The sequence below is a fragment of the Tauraco erythrolophus genome, chromosome W, assembly GCF_009769465.1.
Source record: "Tauraco erythrolophus isolate bTauEry1 chromosome W, bTauEry1.pri, whole genome shotgun sequence".
NCBI classification, from domain to species: domain Eukaryota; kingdom Metazoa; phylum Chordata; class Aves; order Musophagiformes; family Musophagidae; genus Tauraco; species Tauraco erythrolophus.
In genome coordinates this window covers 727,503-746,785 of record NC_141497.1, presented here as the reverse complement: position 1 = coordinate 746,785, position 19,283 = coordinate 727,503, and the positions used below count along the sequence as shown (strand labels likewise).

Below are 19,283 nucleotides of genomic sequence, written 5' to 3'. Positions count from 1 at the left end.
TTTAAATTTTCTTGGACTAAATGTGTATAAAGTGTCTAAAAGTAAAGCTCAGACAGCGAACCAGACTGTGATACATCTGGGCTTTGAAATCTCCAAAGGACAACGACAGTTGGGAACAGACTGTAAAGAAGCAATCTGTGGCATCCCTGAGCCAAGAAACCTTCATGAACTGAGAGCCTTCTTGGGAATGGCTGGGTGGTGCCGACTCTGGATCAGGAATTACAGTCTGACAGCTAAACTGTTGTATGAGGCCCAGAAGGTGATACCATTTATATGGGGCCCGGAACAACAAAGGGCCTTTCAGGATTTAAAACGGGCCTTGATGACAGCACCAGCACTGGGACTCTCAGACCTAACCAAAGATTTCCACTTGTTTGTTCATGAAAGGCAACATTTTGCCCTCAGAGTGTTGACCCAGAAGATGGGGAGCTGGAAAAGACTGGTTGGATATTTCTCCAAACAACTGGACACTGTAAGTAGAGAGTGGCCTACTTGCCTCCGAGCAGTTGCTGTGACAGTGATGCTCATACCAGAGGCTCAGAAACTGACTGTGGGAAGAATAGTGGTATATGTGCCACATATGGTAATCACTGTGTTAGAACAAAAGGGGGGCCATTGGCTATCCCCTAGTAGAATGATGAAAGACCAAGTAGTCCTGACAGAGCAGGATGATGTAATTTTGAAAACAACTAACCTGATTAACCCTGCAGTCTTTTTAAGTTCTACACAGGAAGAAGGACAAATAGAACATGACTGTCTGGTGACTATCGAACACGTGTATTCCAGTCGAGAGGATTTAAAAGACATACCGCTGGAAAATCCTGATTGGGAGCTGTACACAGATGGCAGCAGCTTCGTGGAAAGTGGAATTCACTACGCAGGATATGCAATGACAACAGAAAATTCTGTTATAGAAACAAATTCTTTACCTTGCACAACTTCAGCTCAAAAGGCAGAACTGATAGCCTTGACCAAGGCATTAGAATTAAGCAAGGAGAAGAAAGTAAATATTTGGACTGATTCAAAATATGCCTTTGGTGTAGTACATGTCCATGGAATCTTATGGAAAGAAAGAGGATTACTATCCTCTCAAGGAACAAACATCAAATATAAGGAAGACATTTTACAATTAATACAAGCAATCCAGAAACCAACTAAGGTGTCACAGCTGGAAGGCTTCAGGCAGCTCCAAGTAGACCAATGCTCTAATGCAAAGGCTTCAGGCTTACTCTAAGGAAGGCCCACACTCCTCCAAGACTCAGGAGGAAATGCCTCACCCTTAGGAGTAAACACCCTGCCTTAAATAGTCAGGAGTCACATGGTTTGCTAGATGGGTCAAGGCTATTGGTCACTTGACCATCCATCTCCCAGAGTGATTGGCTGAATGCTACAGCACCTGTTTCAAGGTAACTTCCCAGTGTAACGAGCTACAGGTGTTTCTTAGTTAGCCTGCATAGGGAAAGAACTTTCACAGGATGCTGCAGCAGCCAAAAGGTTTCTCCACAATTCCCCCTTTTTGTTTTAAGATTAGTTTAAATCAAGCAGGGAGATTTTTCAGCAATACCATGGGAGATACATCTATCAAACCAGTCATACATTTAGTTATTAATTCTAACATTCTGACTCCGACGGAGACTTGAAATTTAGTCTCTACTCGTGGAAGGAACAGGTTGATGGCCGATGTCATTATTTCCATTAGAAGGGTCATTTGATGGATGATCTCCATTCTGGCCATCGTTCGGATGTTGCCTGTTCTGTTTCGGATGTTGCAGGTCAGGGCGGACGCATCTTGCGGGCAGCCATCGTATCCCAGTATCTGTGGAAACGCAAGCATACCCACGACCCCAAGCAATAAGCTCATATGGGCCTTCCCACGTCTTAGTGAGTAGGTCCCGTATCCAGACTTTCGCTCGGGGCAGGTGCGTCTCGCCTGAAGACTGCAACGAAAGAAAGTGATTCAAAATAATGGGATTATTTGAATTTGATGGCACCGTAAGATGGTTAATTGTGTATAACGCTTTTTCTAGGCGACTCTGTGGGGTTTCTCCATGCATTCCCCCTTTTTGTTTTTCTAAAACACACTTCAAGGTGCCATGAGCGCGTTCAACAATGGCTTGGCCAGTAGGAGAATGCGGAATACCCAAAGTATGATTTACACCCCATAGGTGTAAAAACTGCCGCGTCTTCTGTGAGACATAGGCCGGGCCATTATCGGTTTTTATAGAAGAAGGCACGCCCAAGACCACAAAAGCGAGTTTCCAATGGGCAATGGCATCGCGACTTTTCTCCCCAGTATGAGCAGTTGCCCACATAGCTGAGGAGAAAGTGTCAATAGACACGTGCACATACTTAAACCTGCCAAATTCAGGAACATGCGTTACATCCGTCTGCCAAAGCTGCAGGGCCTTTAGGCCTCTGGGGTTTACCCCCGATGGCAGAGGTGCCGCAAGTCCGTGGCAGTCAGCGCAAGCACTGACAATGTCCCGAGCCTCAGTGGGCGTTAAGTGGAACTGTTTCTGCAGGGTATGAGCACTTTGATGGAAGAAATTATGCGATGCCTTGGCTTGTGCGATCTTATCGGGCTGAGGTGCTACCCATGCGGGGTTAGCTAGCATGTCAGCCCTGGCGTTGCCTTCCGTTATAAAGCCTGGCAAATTAGTATGACTATGGATATGCAGGATGTAATATGGGTGAACTCGATCTTGAATTGCACACCATAAGGTTTTTAACAGAGAGAACAGAGCCGCATTATACACTTCCTTCAAAAGTGAACAATCTAAGCGTTGCGTTATATCAGCCACATAAGCAGAATCGGTGACCTAATTCAAAGGTACCTGCGAGAACCGTTGAAAGGCCATGGCAACAGCCCTCAGTTCAACCAACTGGGCTGAGCCTGACTCATGGCCTTCCAGCACCTGCCACTCAGATTCCTCCTTCCAGGTAACAATAGCTTTCCCAGTTTTCCCAGACCCATCAGTGAAGACGGTGGGTCCTTGTACTGGCACTCGGCTATTTTTTGGCGGCAAGGTAAAGCTTGTCGATCTTGCCAATTGCAGCAATTTATGGCTAGGCAGATGGTATGCAATTTGTCCTGAGAAATTTTCCAGCGCACTTTGGAGAGGAGCACTGTTAGTAAGGCTCCACTCAAAGTATTCCTGCTGTACTGGCAGAACAATTACTGCAGGATCTGCTGCCACCAATTGTAGACAGCGCTGACGGCATTTGATTATCAGACAAGCAATTAATTCAAATAACGTAGATGCTGTCTTTTTTGGTTGGTGCGGCAAAAAGACCCATTCCAGAATATGCAAGGGGTCAGACCACTGTTTGTTCCATTGGCCAATGATACCTGTTGGATGACAATCTGGAGTGGTAATAAAAACGGTAATATCAATGGAGGGATCTATTCGGTAAACCTGACGAGCAGAAATGGCCTGTTGAACCTCCTCTAGTGCCCGTCGCGCTTCAGGAGTCAATTTTCGAGGTGAATTCAACTCAGGGTCCCCCTTTAAAATATTGAAGAGCGGCGCAAGTTGCGCCGTGGTTAGCCCTAGATAGGTACGTAACCAATTGATGACGCCCAACAGTTTCTGAGCGTCATTCAAGGTCTTAATAGAACTCGAGAATTGCACCTCTTGGTGTTGTATAGTTTGGTCCAAAATTTTGACTCCTAAATATCTCCAAGGAGGATGCTGCTGAACTTTCTCCGGAGCCACTTGCAATCCATAAGAATGCAGAGCAGCGAGTAGCCGAGGCTGTATCTTCAGCAGCTCGTCCTGGGTGGATGCTGCTACCAGGATATCATCCATGTAATGGTAGCAGTATGCTTCAGGGAACTGCTTACGGATTCCGGACAAAGCTTGAGCAACGTACCATTGACAGATAGTTGGGCTGTTCTTCATGCCCTGAGGTAGGACCTTCCATTGATATCTCTTTGCAGGTTCAGCGTTGTTAACCGCAGGTACAGTAAAGGCAAATTTTGGTTTGTCATTAGGATGTAAGGGGATCGTGAAAAAACAGTCCTTCAAATCAATGATCAAGATTTCCCACCCTGCTGGAATCATGGTGGGTGAGGGCATACCAGGCTGCAATGCTCCCATGCTTTCCATTACTGCATTGATTTTTCGGAGATCTTGTAGCAATCTCCATTTTCCTGATTTCTTCTTAATTACGAAGACAGGCGTATTCCAGGGACTGGTAGAAGGTTCAAGGTGTCCCTGTTGTAATTGTTCCTTAACTAGTTGATGAAGGGCGACTAATTTTTCTTTTGGTAGGGGCCACTGGGGTTGCCAGATGGGTTTGTTTGCTAACCATCGCAAAGGCAACGTAGGATATTGTGCGCCCTTCAGTACAGTGGCCCCCATCAAAAATTTGTCCCGATACGTACTCCCCAGGCCGCCAAGACATCCCGCCCCCAGAGGTTGAGTGGAGCTGTAGTGACATAGGGCCGAATTGTAGCTGTTTGACCCTCTGCATTCTTTACCACCACAGGTCGTTCGCTTCGATAACTCTGTGCGGTTCCTCCCAGTCCTGCAATGGCTGACCCTGCGGGGGCTAAAGGCCATGTAGGAGGCCATGCGGAGAAGGAGACGATTGTCACATCAGCCCCTGTGTCAATCAAACCTCAGAGCTGAATCCTGGACGGCTGGGCATCTGGCAATATTAAGGTGCAAGTCATCTGTGGCTTTTGGCTGGAGATATCCGCAGTCCAGTAAACTTGCGGAAGTCCTGTGGAACCAAAGCCACCACCTTCACGACTTTGTCATTTTGCCTTAGGGACGCTTGATTTGAAGGGTACAAGTTGAGCGATCCGAGTCTTTTCCGGTATTGTGACAGGGGGGGTGGGCGTGGAAATCATCGCACAGATTTGTCCTGTGAAGTCAGCGTCAATAACTCCTGGGTGAACAAAGATCCCTTGAATGGTGGTACTAGATCTTCCCACCAATAATGCACTTAGCCCATGTCCTAGAGGTCCAAATGCATCCAAGGGAATCTTATAGACCCGACAGGATTCTAAGACGACTGTTGTTGCGGTGCATACATCCACCCCGGCTGATCCCTGGGTGCTGGCTGAGTAAGCCTGGGTTGGTATCATGCCCTGGGGAAACATTTCTGTCTGAGCGCACATCCCCATTGCGCTCCTGGGGAAGTTTCCCGAACAAGTCAGGGGTCGGCCATTGGCATGGTATAACGATTCACAATATCTTGCAGAATGGCCTGGCTTATCGCATCTTACGCAGCGAGCAGGTCTCCTGTTATCGTTGTTTCTTCTTTGTCTCGTCTGTCTTTGTCTATTGTCCCTCTTAGGTTGTCTTTTCAGTTCCGGGTCAGCATTTTTGGGTTGAATAGGCCGTAGAATTGTGGCCAGAGCAGACTTGTAGCTTTCACATTCTAGCTTAGAGCATGCTTCGATCATTTCTGTTAGTGTAGGCTCCCCTGGCATGGAATTTATGATTTTTCTACATTCTTCATTGGCATTGTCTTTTGCCAGCTGCTTACATAGTAGTTGTCTCAGGTTTTCATCTTCGACCTGTTTTTCGAGGGCTGCAGCAACTTTCTCTACAAAAGATAAAAAGTGTTCTTTCTGCCCCTGATAAATCTTCACGTACCGTGTTTTTGAGGCAGCCATATCTATGCCCTTTAATAGAGCTCCCACGCCGATCTTTTGGGCTTGCTCAAGAACTTGGGGGTGCCATGTAGCTTGAAAATCAGGGTCAGCGAAAGCATTGGCTCCCAGTAGAGCATCTGCTGGAGCTCCGTATCTGGGGTCAGTTGGGGGTAATTGCATGTTTCCGGCTGCAGCTCTCTCAGCCATTCTTCTCCAATTGGCCTCAAAGACCGTATATTGTACTGGTTGAAATAATACCTGACCTAGATGTTTAATGTCGAATGGGGAGAGTAGGTCAGTATTTAATATCCTGATGATCTGCATGACCTGAGGAGAATCTAACCCGTATTGTGCTACCTTGGTTTGCAGGTCTTGGACTACCTTTCAGGCGATGGTTTCGTGTTTGTCAATTTGACCTGAGTTGGGAAGCGCCTTTTGTACTGGAAAGGCTTGGATCAGATCCTCTGTTCGTTCATTACTTCCCTGAACAATCTGCTCAGACCCCTTTTCAGGCAACCCAACTTTTTCTATTAGATCCCAGTCGCCAGCTTCCAGAGCCCGCCTCTTGACTTCTTCCCAGAACCGTTTTGAATTTTTTGGACGCACAGTCACCTTGCATTCGGGAAGCGTCCAGGGACGGTTGTGGGCTGGCCATGTTTGTTGTTGTCTGACTGTCGCCACGGCTTCCTGCAGTGATGAAACATTATCAGGCAGGGGTGTGTCCAATGGCTTCTGACAGGATGCAGACGCTGGGCCAACGGGTCGTGTAAAGGCGGAGGCTGTGGCCGGTTGTGGAACAGTCCATGGAGATGTAGTCTGGGTTGCAGAAACTTGTGTCGGCACCACTGTCTGTGAAGGTGCCACTGCTGTTGTCAGTGGCATACTTGGCGCCACTTCCGGGGTCATTGCTGGGCCGGTTGGCACGGCCAGCCCAGGTTGTCCCGGTACAGATTCGGCAGCAGTAACCTGCCGCAACATTTCCATCAATGCCGTTAGTTGTTGCGACATTCCTTGCAAGCCTGCCATAACCTGCTGTATTATCAAATGCGTTGTTCGGGGTTGCTCCATTTGTGCCCGTGGCAGATAGCCGGGCGCTATGGGTGATGCTGCAGGACATGAAGTTGCGGTAAACCAGGGTGCCATGCCCAGGAACTGTCCTTGTGGTGCCTGGTCTGGTTGAGGGGCCAATGGCGGAGCAGTAGGAAGAACATGTTCTGCTGTAATGGCTGAAGTAGCCGGTTGAGATGCAGAAGAAGGGGAGGCTGTTGGGGCGAAGGGTGGGGGACGCTCCGATGCTTTGTCTTGTCCGGAGGAGTATTCCCGCAAAAAATCACAAGGAGGACACTTGGGTTGGACATAATCTCGCAGGGAGGGGTAAAGCTTCTGTGCAGTCCCCACAACTTTCTCCATATCTGAGGACAGCGGGGGCACAACTGGTGCACTACCCATGGTCAGTCCCCTTTCAGATAATTCATCATCCCCTTCAGAAACTTCACTTGTGGATTCATCAGAATCTGGCAATACTTTTTCCTTCCTTTCTACCGTCCATGTCTGCATTACATCATATACAGTTCCCCAAATACGTAGCAGACCAGTCAGGTTCTTTCGTCCAAATACTGTTTCATAGATTAGCTTATCCCCTAGCTGCTTCCACGCTTCTGAGCTAAAGGGGGTGTTGAGGTCAGTCAGGCATTCATGCTCTGCCGCCCAATCTAACAGCTCACAGAGAGCTTCATCACTTATTTTGGCACCTGCGATTGTCATTGCAGGTTTGAGAATGGAGAACACCATGCTTTCTTTTGTGGAGCTTTGTCCCATCATTCTAATTTGCAGTTCGTCCCTTGGAGCCCCGTGTACGGAAGCACGTACCTTCAGATCTTAGTTGCGGCTGGATCACATCGGGGTCACCAGTTGTCACAGCTGGAAGGCTTCAGGTGGCTCCAAGTAGACCAATGCTCTAATGCAAAGGCTTCAGGCTTACTCTAAGGAAGGCCCACACTCCTCCAAGACTCAGGAGAAAATGCCTCACTCTTAGGAGTAAACACCCTGCCTTAAATAGTCAGGAGTCACATGGTTTGCTAGATGGGTCAAGGCTATTGGTCACTTGACCATCCATCTCCCAGAGTGATTGGCTGAATGCTACAGCACCTGTTTCAAGGTAACTTTCCCAGTGTAACGAGCTACAGGTGTTTCTTAGTTAGCCTGCATAGGGAAAGAACTTTCACAGGATGCTGCAGCAGCCAAAAGGTTTCTCCACACTAAGGTAGCAATCATGCACTGTAAAGCACCAGTCAGGAAATACCAAAACAATTATAGGAAATAATTTGGCAGATAGAACTGCAAGGGAAATTGCAAAAAGAAATACTTTACAAATGGCATTAATTCCTACTAAGATCATTCCATTACCAAGAGATAAACCTAAATACTCAGAAGAAAATGAAAAATTAGGAAACTTACTAAATGCAAAGAAAAATTTGGCAGGATGGTGGGTGACAGTAACAGGTAAAATAGTAATCCCACCACTTTTAATGAGGGAAATAATACAAACGAAACATAAGGAATGTCATTGGGGAGCAGAAGCGTTGATAGCTCTCCTAAGGAGACACATAGTCTCAGTAAAAATGCTAGAAATAGCCAAAATGACAACTGCAAAATGTGAGATATGTTTGAAAAATAATCCAGTTATAAAGAGAAAAGTTCAAATGGGAATACTAAAACCAGGAATAGAACCAGGAGACTACTGGCAAGTAGATTTTTCAGAATTACCCCAGCAACATGGGTATCGATACATTCTGGTAGGGGTTGACACTTTTACAGGATGGCCGGAAGCCTTTCCCTGCCGAACCAATCAAGCAAAGGAAGTCATTAAATGGCTATTGCAAGAAATTATCCCGAGATTTGGGGTACCCATTGGAATTTCCTCGGACAGAGGTTCACATTTTATTGCAGAAATAGTACAAGGTGTTTGTAGAATTTTGGGAATCACTTGGGATTTACACACACCTTGGAGACCACAATCTAGAGGGAAAGTAGAAAGAATGAATCAAATGTTGAAAAGACAAATTAGTAAAATATGTCAGGAAACCAATTTGAAGTGGCCTCAGGCACTCCCACTAGCCCTTTTACAAATTTGAGTTCAACCAAAAAGTGGAACATTAGTCAGTTCATATGAGTTATTGTATGGAAAGCCCTACGAGTCTCCTGAGCCAAATTTGAATATGCATTTGAAAGGAAAACAAGATGTACATAACTATCTGCTTTCTTTAGGAAAGACTCTAACTGCGCTTCGGGGTGCGGTTGTATGGAACAGACCTGTCTTTGGAGAATCCAGTGCACGATTTCCAACCAGGAGATTATGTCTATGTGAAGATGTAGACTTCTGAACCTCCTCAGGAACATTGGAAGGGACCTTTTCAAGTACTGCTGACTACCTTCACCACCATCAAGATTGCCGAATTGGATGCTTGGATACATTGCCAAACCCCTGTCCATTATCTTTGGGCAGTCTTGGCTCACTGGGGAAGTTCCGCTGGACTGGAGGCTGGCGGATGTTACCCCCATTTACAAAAAAGGGCGGAAGGAGGATCCGGGGAACTACAGGCCTGTCAGTCTGACCTCGGTGACGGGCCAAGTCATGGAACAGGTTATCTTGAGTGCTATTAATGAGCACATACAGGTTAACCGGGTGATCAGGCCCAGTCAACATGGGTTTATGAAAGGCAGGTCTTGCCAATCAAACCTGATCACCTTCTATGACAGGGTGACCCGCCTGGTTGACGAGGGAAGGGCTGTGGATGTAGTTTTCCTGGACCTCAGAAAGCCTTTGATACAGTTTCTCATAGTGTTCTGGTGGAGAAACTGGTAACTGCTGGCCTGGATAGGCACACCCTCCTTTGGGTTAAAAACTGGCTGGATGGCCGGGCCCAAAGAGTGGTGGTAAATGGGGCTAAATCCGGCTGGAGGCCGGTCACCAGTGGGGTTCCCCAGGGCTCAGTGCTGGGTCCAGTTCTGTTTAACATCTTTATCAATGACCTGGATGAGGGGATTGAATGTACCCTCAGTAAATTTGCGGACGACACCAAGCTGGGAGGCTGTGTTGATCTGCTTGAGGGTAGGGAGGCCCTTCAGAGGGATTTGAACAGACTGGATCGTTGGGCTGAGGCCAATGGCATTAGCTTTAATAAGGCCAAGTGCAGAGTCCTTCACTTGGGGTATAAAAACCCCAAGCATCGCTATAGGCTTGGGGAGGAGTGGCTGGAGAGCTGCCTGGCGGAAAAGGACCTGGGGGTGTTGGTTGACTACCGGCTTGATATGAGCCAGCAGTGTGCCCAGGTGGCCAAAAAGGCCAATGGGATACTGGCGTGTATCAAGAATAGTGTGACCAGCAGGAGCAGGGAGGTGATCCTGCCCCTGTACTCGGCACTGGTGAGGCCGCACCTGGAATATTGTGTCCAGTTTTGGGCCCCTCGCTTTAAGAGAGATATTGAGCTCCTGGAGCGAGTCCAAAGAAGGGCGACTAAACTGGTCAAGGGGCTGGAAAATAAAACTTATGAGGAGCGGCTGAGGGAGTTGGGGCTGTTTAGCCTGGAGAAGAGGAGGCTGAGGGGAGACCTGATTACGGCCTATAAATACTTGAGAAAATATGGTGGGGAGTTAGGGGAAGGGCTCTTTACATTAGTGATGGGAGATAGAACAAGAGGAAATGGGCATAAGCTTAGTCAGGGGAGATTCAGGTTGGATGTTAGGAAGTATTTCTTCTCTGAAAGGGTTGTCAGCCACTGGAATAGGCTGCCCAGGGAAGTGGTTGAGTCCCCATCCCTGGATGTGTTTAAGAATAGGGTGGATGAGCTACTTGAGGATATGGTTTAATGGGGATTAGGGATGGTTGGACTCGATGATCTCTAAGGTCTTTTCCAACCTAGAAATCTATGAATCTATGAATTACACAAGGGTAAAGAAAGCTCCACCATCGTGGAGAATCGTAAATAAGGATCCTGAGACTTCAAAATTGACTTTGAAATATGTTTTATTTTGTGCATCATTCTGAAATTTTTGGAAAATGGATACTGTGGTGGAGACTAATGTTAGTGGGAGCCTAGTTCGAGATGAAAATTGAGCAACAAGAAATATTGATAAGATATAAAAATCCATTAGAATTGAAATATGATTTTACTCAAATTCCAGACTTTAATCTTGACAAATTGCAGGTGATAAACAATAGTTCAAAAGATGAAAATCAATATCGTTGTTGGCCAGGATACGAGAAATCAGACTACAAAATCTCTACAATAAAGACCCAGGTCCCTACAGAGGTCACAAAGGAGAAAAGGATAAGAAATAAAAAAGAAATAGAAGCAGAACAATTAATATACCTCCCAAGAAAAACTAAAGAAGAGAATATAATGTTAGGATTGATCAAGGAATTTGCCAAATTGCAAAATGTGTCACAAATCACTGCTTGTTTATCCATACCAAGAGCAGTAGGTGACTCAATTCCATGGGGAATTCTAACCATGAATTTGACTAAATTGGAACATAAAAATGAAACTACACAATGTGAACAAAAACCAGTTATAAAATGGCAAGAAAAAGTGGAAATTATTAGGAAACAGTGAAAAGTTGCAGGAAATCGAGCTGATTGTGAAAAACTATTAAATCATGTTTTTACTAAGCTAGGAAGGTTTTGGCATGTAGGATGGTGTTCTTATAATCAGCCAATAAAGAAAAATGTAAACCAAATGATCATGGAATGGAAATGTGATAAAACTAATCAAACATCGAATAAGGTGACAAGTTGAGACTCTGTCTGGTCAATGACCATTTTATCACAATTCCAGTACATGGCAAAGGCTACTTGGTGTTTTACTTGGGACAGATCGATTTTTGCAACTTGGCCGTCGGTGCAGGATAAAGGAAGCTCAACATGAGAAAAAGAGAATCCAGTGTCACGGTGGAAATGTGAAAAGATAGATAATTGCAGTACTGGTGGCAGAATAATCCAGGATATTCCCCCTCTAGCAGCCGCTTTAAAATATGGATGTCTTTGTCGAGGCCTTAAAAACAGCCTCGGATTGACACAAACCTGTACTCCTAAAAGAGGAACAATATTGAGTTGTAAAAAATCTTCAATCCAAAGTCCAGGACACTTGGTTGTACAAGGAGTGATGGAACCTGGACAACACATTTACCTCTGGATGGCAAAGTAAAGCAAATAACTGTAGGCGTGCCAACATTATGTCCGATTTGGAAAAAGGCTCCTTTCAGAGGAACTGTAGAAAATTTGAAATTGGAACAAACAAAACGATCAGAACTAAATGAAGAATGGAATGAACCTTCATCAGGGGTAAAAATTAGTTGGGCACTGGAATCTTTATTGACTCCTTTGGCAATCTATAGAAACAGGGAATGGACATGTCAACTAACAGGTCAGGTAGGCAAATTGGCAAATAACCCAAAGGGGATTTAAGGATTTGAATATACAATCACAAACCACCTCAAAAATGACTTTACGAAAGAGAAGGGCTTTAGATCTGCTCTTGCTCCAAGAGCACGGGGTCTGTGGGTACCTGAAAGACAGAACTGACCATTGCTGTGTACACATCCCAGATGGGACTCAAGGTGTAGAACATGACTTGGACTTACTAGAGAAAGTGGAGGAGAACCCTCAAGAACTTCAGCAAAACATGCAAGAAAGCTGGATAGATAAAATTTGTAATGGATTAGGATGGAATTTGAGTTCTTGGATAAAATCATTAATTAACACTGCAATTGTCTTGTTAATAATCTTTTTGGCAATTATTTTGATTTAATATTGTTTGAAAAAACAAATAAATAACAAGACTGCATTTAATCAGATGATTACACAGGCAGTGGCCAGACAGCAGGATGAAATAAATACAATACCAAGGATCCCACCAGCATATAGTGAATGAAGTGCTGATAATGTACTATAAAGATTATTCAACCTTGAGCATTAAGATGAAAGTATTGAAATGATTTTCAAAATTTTCAAAGGGGAGAAATGTTACGAAACTGACAAAACAATCAAGTAGAAAAGTTAAAATAGAAAAACTGAAAAGCAAAATGTGTAAGTTAGGATTGTTAAGTTTAATAAGTAACTATAGAGGCCTCACTGGAAAATTACTGGATGTTTTAAACCAAGGACCATAAAGACCCCACCAGCCAGCTACTGGATTTCTATGTGTATTGTTTTAAGCAAAAGAACCATGGAGTTCTCACCAGCTAACCACTGGGAGTTCTTTTATTGTATTAAGAAACAAATTAAGTGGTCACGGACATCAGTTCTGCTGCTTGAAACCCCTCCCTTCGTTACACCTTCCCATCTTAATTTAAATATCAAGGATTATAATCAGTAAAAATAAGTAGACTTAGCCAATGATTGTTATAGGATAGGAATATTGATAAGGTGATGTAATTAACGAAACCAATCACTTTAAAGGTCAAAATTAAGAGCGAGAATAACATGTAATTTTATGTAAAAGAACTTATGTAACGATGATTCAACAAAACAAGTGTATAAAAACCTATGGATTTTGATGCTGGGGTGGACATGCTTGGATGGAGCTATCCCCCGCACTGGAATAAAGAAGTGCCTGTTTATCTACCTTGTGTAGATGAATTTTATTCCCGGCTGCTAACAGTCAGTACTGAGACAGCAAGGACCTTTCAGTTTCCCATGTTTTGCCACTGTGCAGGAGCACAAGAGACTGGGGAGAGCATGGCCGGGACAAAGGGTCCACAACTCTCCTTACGATTTGAACTCAGACTTAGGTTTGAGGGTCAGATTGGCCAATGGAATATTCCCTATCATGCAACATCATGCCCAGTATATAGATGAGGGTTGACTGGGAAGAAGCAGTCTTTCTCTTCCATGGGCTCTCTCAGACTCAGTCTCTCGGAGTTCTATCTCTCTCTTGTTCATTTTTCAGGCCTCTCACTCATCCGGGATTGCAGCATTGGGACTTATCTGTTTAAGGATCGTTTGCTGGGATGGGGCAGGCGTTGGTCACTGAGTGGTGAGCAATTATACTGTACATCACTTGTTCATATATATTATTATATATTCATATACTCATATTATTTTATCATTATTACACTGTCATTATTATTAACATTATTATTATTAATTTTTTTTTATCTCAACCCATACATCTCCTTCCCTTTGCCCCTTTAATTCTCTTCCCCATTCCCCGGGGGTGGGGGAGAGTGAGCGAGCAGCTGTGTGGCTTAGTTGCCAGCTGGGTTGAACCACAACATGTACCCAGCTACCATCTTCAACAAAACTTTTAGGAATTCAGTATCTACTTAACCCTCTGTTAAATTTGGTTGAAACTGGCCAAGAGACTCGGAACTTAATAACTGAAAGGAGATGGATGAACAGGTGGTGAAATTACATCTGGTTCTCCTAGGAAATCAAAACATTTCCGTTTACTCTTTGCAGCTTTTATTTATAATCTATATAAATAAAAATTATTAGATTCAGAAAATCATTCTTTATTTCTTCCTATATAGTAGAGATGCTTTCTCACCAGTAGTAAATGGTGATATATGTTAATAATTCAAACATTTACTAAGCACACCCTCTATTAATGGTTCTTTCAAGTTTATAATCAAAATACTAAGAGAAAAAATGCTGATCCTCTTATTCTTGACAATAAATCATTCTGACATTTGAAAAAAAAAAGTGTCTTAAAACTCTTTCAGGAGATATTGAAGTGAATTGTAAAAGTAAAAAGCCATAGCAACAAATATGTGGAACGAATCCTCCAGTAATATCAGTGTTAGTGACTTCCCAAGGCAGAGGTAGTGTCTGAGTAGTTAATAGTCCTCAGTAGATTTTTCTTCCATGAATATATGTAGTTGCATTTGAACCCACAGGAACTTGGCTGCGGTAAGGAGTTTCGTAGCTTAACTACACATTGTGAAGAAGTACTTCCTTTTGTTCTGAACCTGCTAGTTTCGTTCCATAGCCCCTAGTCTTAAGGGAGAGAGTACAGTTTTCTTCTACATTCAGGATTTTATAGTTTTTCTTCATATTGTTACAAAACTTTGAAAAAATAATCAAGATTTAATCAAGGAGAAAAGTTAGGTAGAAAACTGAAAAGTAAAATGTATAAGTTAGGATCGTTAAGTTTAATGAGTAACTATAGAGACCTCACTAGGAAATTACTGGATCTTTCTATGTATTGTTTTAAACCTTATCCCACTGTGCTTCTGCACTCCGGCACACTGAAAAGTCCTTGGAGTTTCACTTCCAACCACAAACATCAGCTTGCTATCAGCATTCTTCTCAGAGTGAGCCTCTGAGTAAAACCAAAACACGGAGCTCTTCTAGCTGCTAAAAAGAAGAGCTAACCTGGTCCCAGCTAAAACCAGGACAAAACGCAAATGCTGATGGGCCAAGGTCCTTTTGCAAACACGACATTACAACAAGGCTTTCTGGCAGAAGTATTGCAGTTGTCACAGCAATTAGCTTACCAAGCAATGATTTCAATTAGAGAACCGGGGAAAGTATATTCCTTTGCAAATATTAAACAAGGCCCCCAGGAAAGTTTTCCTTCCTTTATTGATCGTTTACATCAGGCTGTTCGAAGTCATCCTGATTTGGACGACACAATGAAGGAACAAGTCTTGATTTTATAGAATCATGGATTTTCCAGGACACTTCGAGCAAATCTTTCAGCAGCTAAACTACCAGAGGCTTCATGGTCAACTTTGTGACTGTGTCATTGTGGTGGGAAACAAACATTTCAAAGCCTATCGCTCTGTTCTGGCAGCATGTAGCACACACTTCCAAGCTCTCTTTACTGTAGCAGAGGGTGATCAAACTATGAACATGATTCAGCTGGACAGTGAAGTGGTGACAGCAGAAGCTTTTGCTGCCCTTATTGATATGATGTACACTTCTATACTAATGTTTGGGGAGAGCAATGTAATGGATGTCTTGCTGTCTGCTTCTCACCTACATTTGAACTCTGTTGTTAAAGCATGTAAACACTACCTTACTACCAGGATGCTACCAATGTCTCCATCTAGCGATAGAGTTCAGGAGCAAAATGCATGCATCCATAGATCTTTCATGCTTCAGCAGCTTGGGCTGAGCATTGTGAGCTCTGCGTTAAATTCCATTCAAAGCACAGAGGAGCAACTAAATACCATGAGCTCATCGATGAGAAGTAACATAGAACAATGTACTACCTTTTCTATCCGGTGTCTTTACAAGCGTAAACAGTCTTCTGATGATTGGACCAGACAGTGAATCAGACCTACCATAGATGAGTCCATTTCAGATGTTACTCCAGAGAATGGGCAGTCAGTAGGTCATTCACGAGAAGATTTTTTTTCACCAGATTCACTGAAGAATGTGGACAATTCTAAGGCTGATGCTGTTATTGATAAACCAGAGGATAATACTATTATGTTTAATCAGTCTTTTAGTGCTCAAGAAGATGCTCAAGTGCCCAGCCAGTCAGACAACAGTGGAGGAAACATTTCACAGATATCCATCTCATCTCAGGTAATACAAGTGGAAAACAGTTTTGATCAGGAAGCTACTTCTGAAAAAAAACAACTTCCCATGCAAAAATCCAGAGGTCAGTCTAAATGAAAAAGAACACATGGGGGTGGTGGTTAAATCTGAGCCTTTGAGTTCCCCAGAGCCTCAAGATGAAGTGAGCGATGTCGCTTCTCAAGCAGAAGGCAGTGAGTCTGTTGAAGTGGAAGGAGGAGTGGTGAGCACAGAGAAGATAGAACTGAGTCCTGAAAGCAGTGACCATAGCTTTTCTGACCCACAGTCTAGTACTGATAGGGTGGGAGACATCCATATTATGGAAGTGTCAAATAACCTGGAACACAAGTCCACTTTCAGTATCTCAAATTTTCTGAATAAAAGCAGAGGTGGTAACTTTGGTGCAAGTCAAAATAGCAATGATAACATTTCAAATACAACAAGGGACTGCAGAATGGATGGTGATGCCTCTTACCTATTGAGCCCAGAGTCTGGGCCTGCTAGTAGTCATTCCTCTGTTACAGTTTGTCATGTAGAAAATCCATTCAGTGAGTCTGCAGGCTCTCATTTTGTTAGACCAATGCAGGATGCAATGGCTTTTCCATGTGTACAGACTTCTGGGTACAGGGCTGCAGAACAATTTAGTATGGATTTTCCAAGGTCAGGCTTGGGCCTGCACTCTTCATCAAGGACAGTGATGGGATCTGTAAGAGGTGGAGCTAGTAGCTTTCCTGGCTATTGTTGCATAGCCTCCCAAATGCCTGTTGTGACCTCTGTCAGGAGCTCCCAGCTACAAGATAACATTTCAAGTTCCCAGCTGTTAATCAATGTGATCACTTTTGAACATGGACATCATTCACAACCTGGTCTACCAAAGTTGACAAGGGCATCTGCAGATGTTCTTTCAAAATGTAAGAAGGCCTTATCTGAATATAATGTCTTGATTGTTGAAGGTGCTCGTAAATATGCCTGTAAGATTTGCTGCAAGACTTTTTTAACCCTAACAGACTATAAGAAGCATATTTGTGTGCATACAGGAGAAAAGCCTTATGCCTGTTTAAAGTGTGGCAAACGGTTCAGACAGTCCAGCTATCTATATAAACATTCCAAACCAACCTGTCCGCCCCCGCAGCACTCCCCCTGCTCCATAGCCCCATAATTCAATGGGTCCATACCCATAACATAAGTTGGTAAGTTGTGTATGAACAATAATGCAAAGAGATCTTTACAGTAACTAATACAGATTGCATATTCTTAAAAGAAAACCAACCTTGGATGCGCCTGTCTGCCATAAAATGCTTTTTAAAGTATAAAATGCTGAAAGTAGTTTTAGGATTCTAAATGCATTTTTTGGCTGTTTTGCAGTAAAGGACAGTATGTAATGAAGGTACTTAAAATAAGTCCATGACAAGTAACTTCTGGACTGTTAGATGTGTATATAAATACTTTGAATACAGCAAGATCTGGTACTTTCACCATTTTTTTCTGTAAAAACTTGTATTAAGTGAAATAATGTTTCTTGTTTGTGCTATTCTTAGCAATATTTTAACCAACTTGTATTTGATATGTTTAAATTTCATAGACATGGAAGCCTGAAACGAACTTGTCTATATCTACTTTGATTTTTTAAAATGAGAAATGATTTGTGGTGGCTCTTTTTACTAGGTAAGGTAGTTTCTTACTCCAGATGCAGATAGTCAATCTGATTCACATTATTGTGTAAACATACTATCATTTACTCATTTTATCTTCAGGCTTTAATTTCTTCCTCCATATACTTACTGTCCTTCCTAACTATAGATTGTTCCTCAGATCAATGTCAGGAATGAGTCTCACTTGCCATATTTATGGACGTGCCTCTATAAAATTTAGCTATCAACACCAATCTTTCAGTTTAGAGTAGTATCATAAATGTACTTTTTCAAGTAAGTAAAAATCTAGCATTAATTTCATTAAAAATATAGCATTATACACTTTGTAAAGCAGAAGTTTTGTGATCTTTATTCTTCAGGTGAATCACATAGATTGTGTTTTAATTTCCTCTTCTTAGAAACCACTGTAACTAATAATGTTTGCAGGGTTTTTTTTGTTTTCTTTTTTTGTTACAGATGCCCATGAACTAACTACTGCCTTTCAATATATTAGGTTTCTAAATAAATTTTGGAGTACTTATACTGATAAATTTTACTCTGCTATGTCAGAGCTGGGTCAGTGCTTCAGCATGTCAGTTCTACCTAGAACAGACAGATATTTAACATTTTCTATATCTAAGTCACACAGCAGTTGCTACTTTTAATATAAAAATGTACTTGCAAACTTCCTCTCTTTGTTCTGTGTAGCAAATATATCCTGTGTGATGTTATTGACCAATTTTGAGGAACTTGTGCTATCTGATAGACAAGTTAGCCTTCTGAATGATCTTGGATTTATATTTAGGTAAACTGAAAAGAAAATCCTAATTCGCAGTGCTGTAACTAATTTTAACTGGATGAACAATCCAAAGTACTGAAGCACCAAAACAAAATGTGCATTGTCAGACCAAAAGAAATATGGAACTCTCTCTACATGTGTCTTTATATGAAACAGTAATTCACACTGTGCGGTTACAGCTTCATCTCCTGTAACCACAATTCTCCATGTTGGAAAAAATGCCTAATGTCTGTCAATACTTTATTTGCAGCTTGAGCATCCAAAGTAAATAAGAATGTGGAACTATGGTGAATGGAATGATTAAATCCCTTAGTATGTTAAAATCTCACTATAGGTTTTATTTAATGGTCACATTTCTGGATCTTTATTTTTAAAGCATTGAAGAAATTTGTCATACTTACAGAAAGCAGTAGGAAAGAGCACATTTTGTTTGATAATCATATTGATATCAGGGTCTAATGACACTGAGCCTCACTTAGTCTTGTTTTCCCGAAAGCGGGGTTCGTTCACCCGGTGTGCAATAAGTCAATCCACACACTGAGCCGATATATTGATTTATTACAAAGTTGTGCAAGTTTGGGTGCCTCTCCCAAGACAGCACACCTCTTGCAAAATTCAGTGAAAGTTTATACAGTATGTGTGGATACTAAAAAGCTAGAAGCAGAGAAATCTTCCAGCTGCTGCAGCAGCCTGGGAAAGTTCCTTCTCCCACGCAGG

The 19,283-nt window shown here is 42.8% G+C and overlaps 1 protein-coding gene across 1 annotated transcript; it reads left to right on the top strand.

Annotated features, from left to right (window-relative positions):
* The first annotated feature begins 15,275 nt into the window (after nt 1-15,275).
* On the top strand, nt 15,276-17,295 carry LOC104380823 (zinc finger and BTB domain-containing protein 5). The gene is given in 2 exon segments (XM_086630289.1): nt 15,276-16,190; nt 16,192-17,295. Coding segments are annotated over 2 exon segments (2,019 nt in total).
* The last annotated feature ends 1,988 nt before the right edge of the window (nt 17,296-19,283 follow it).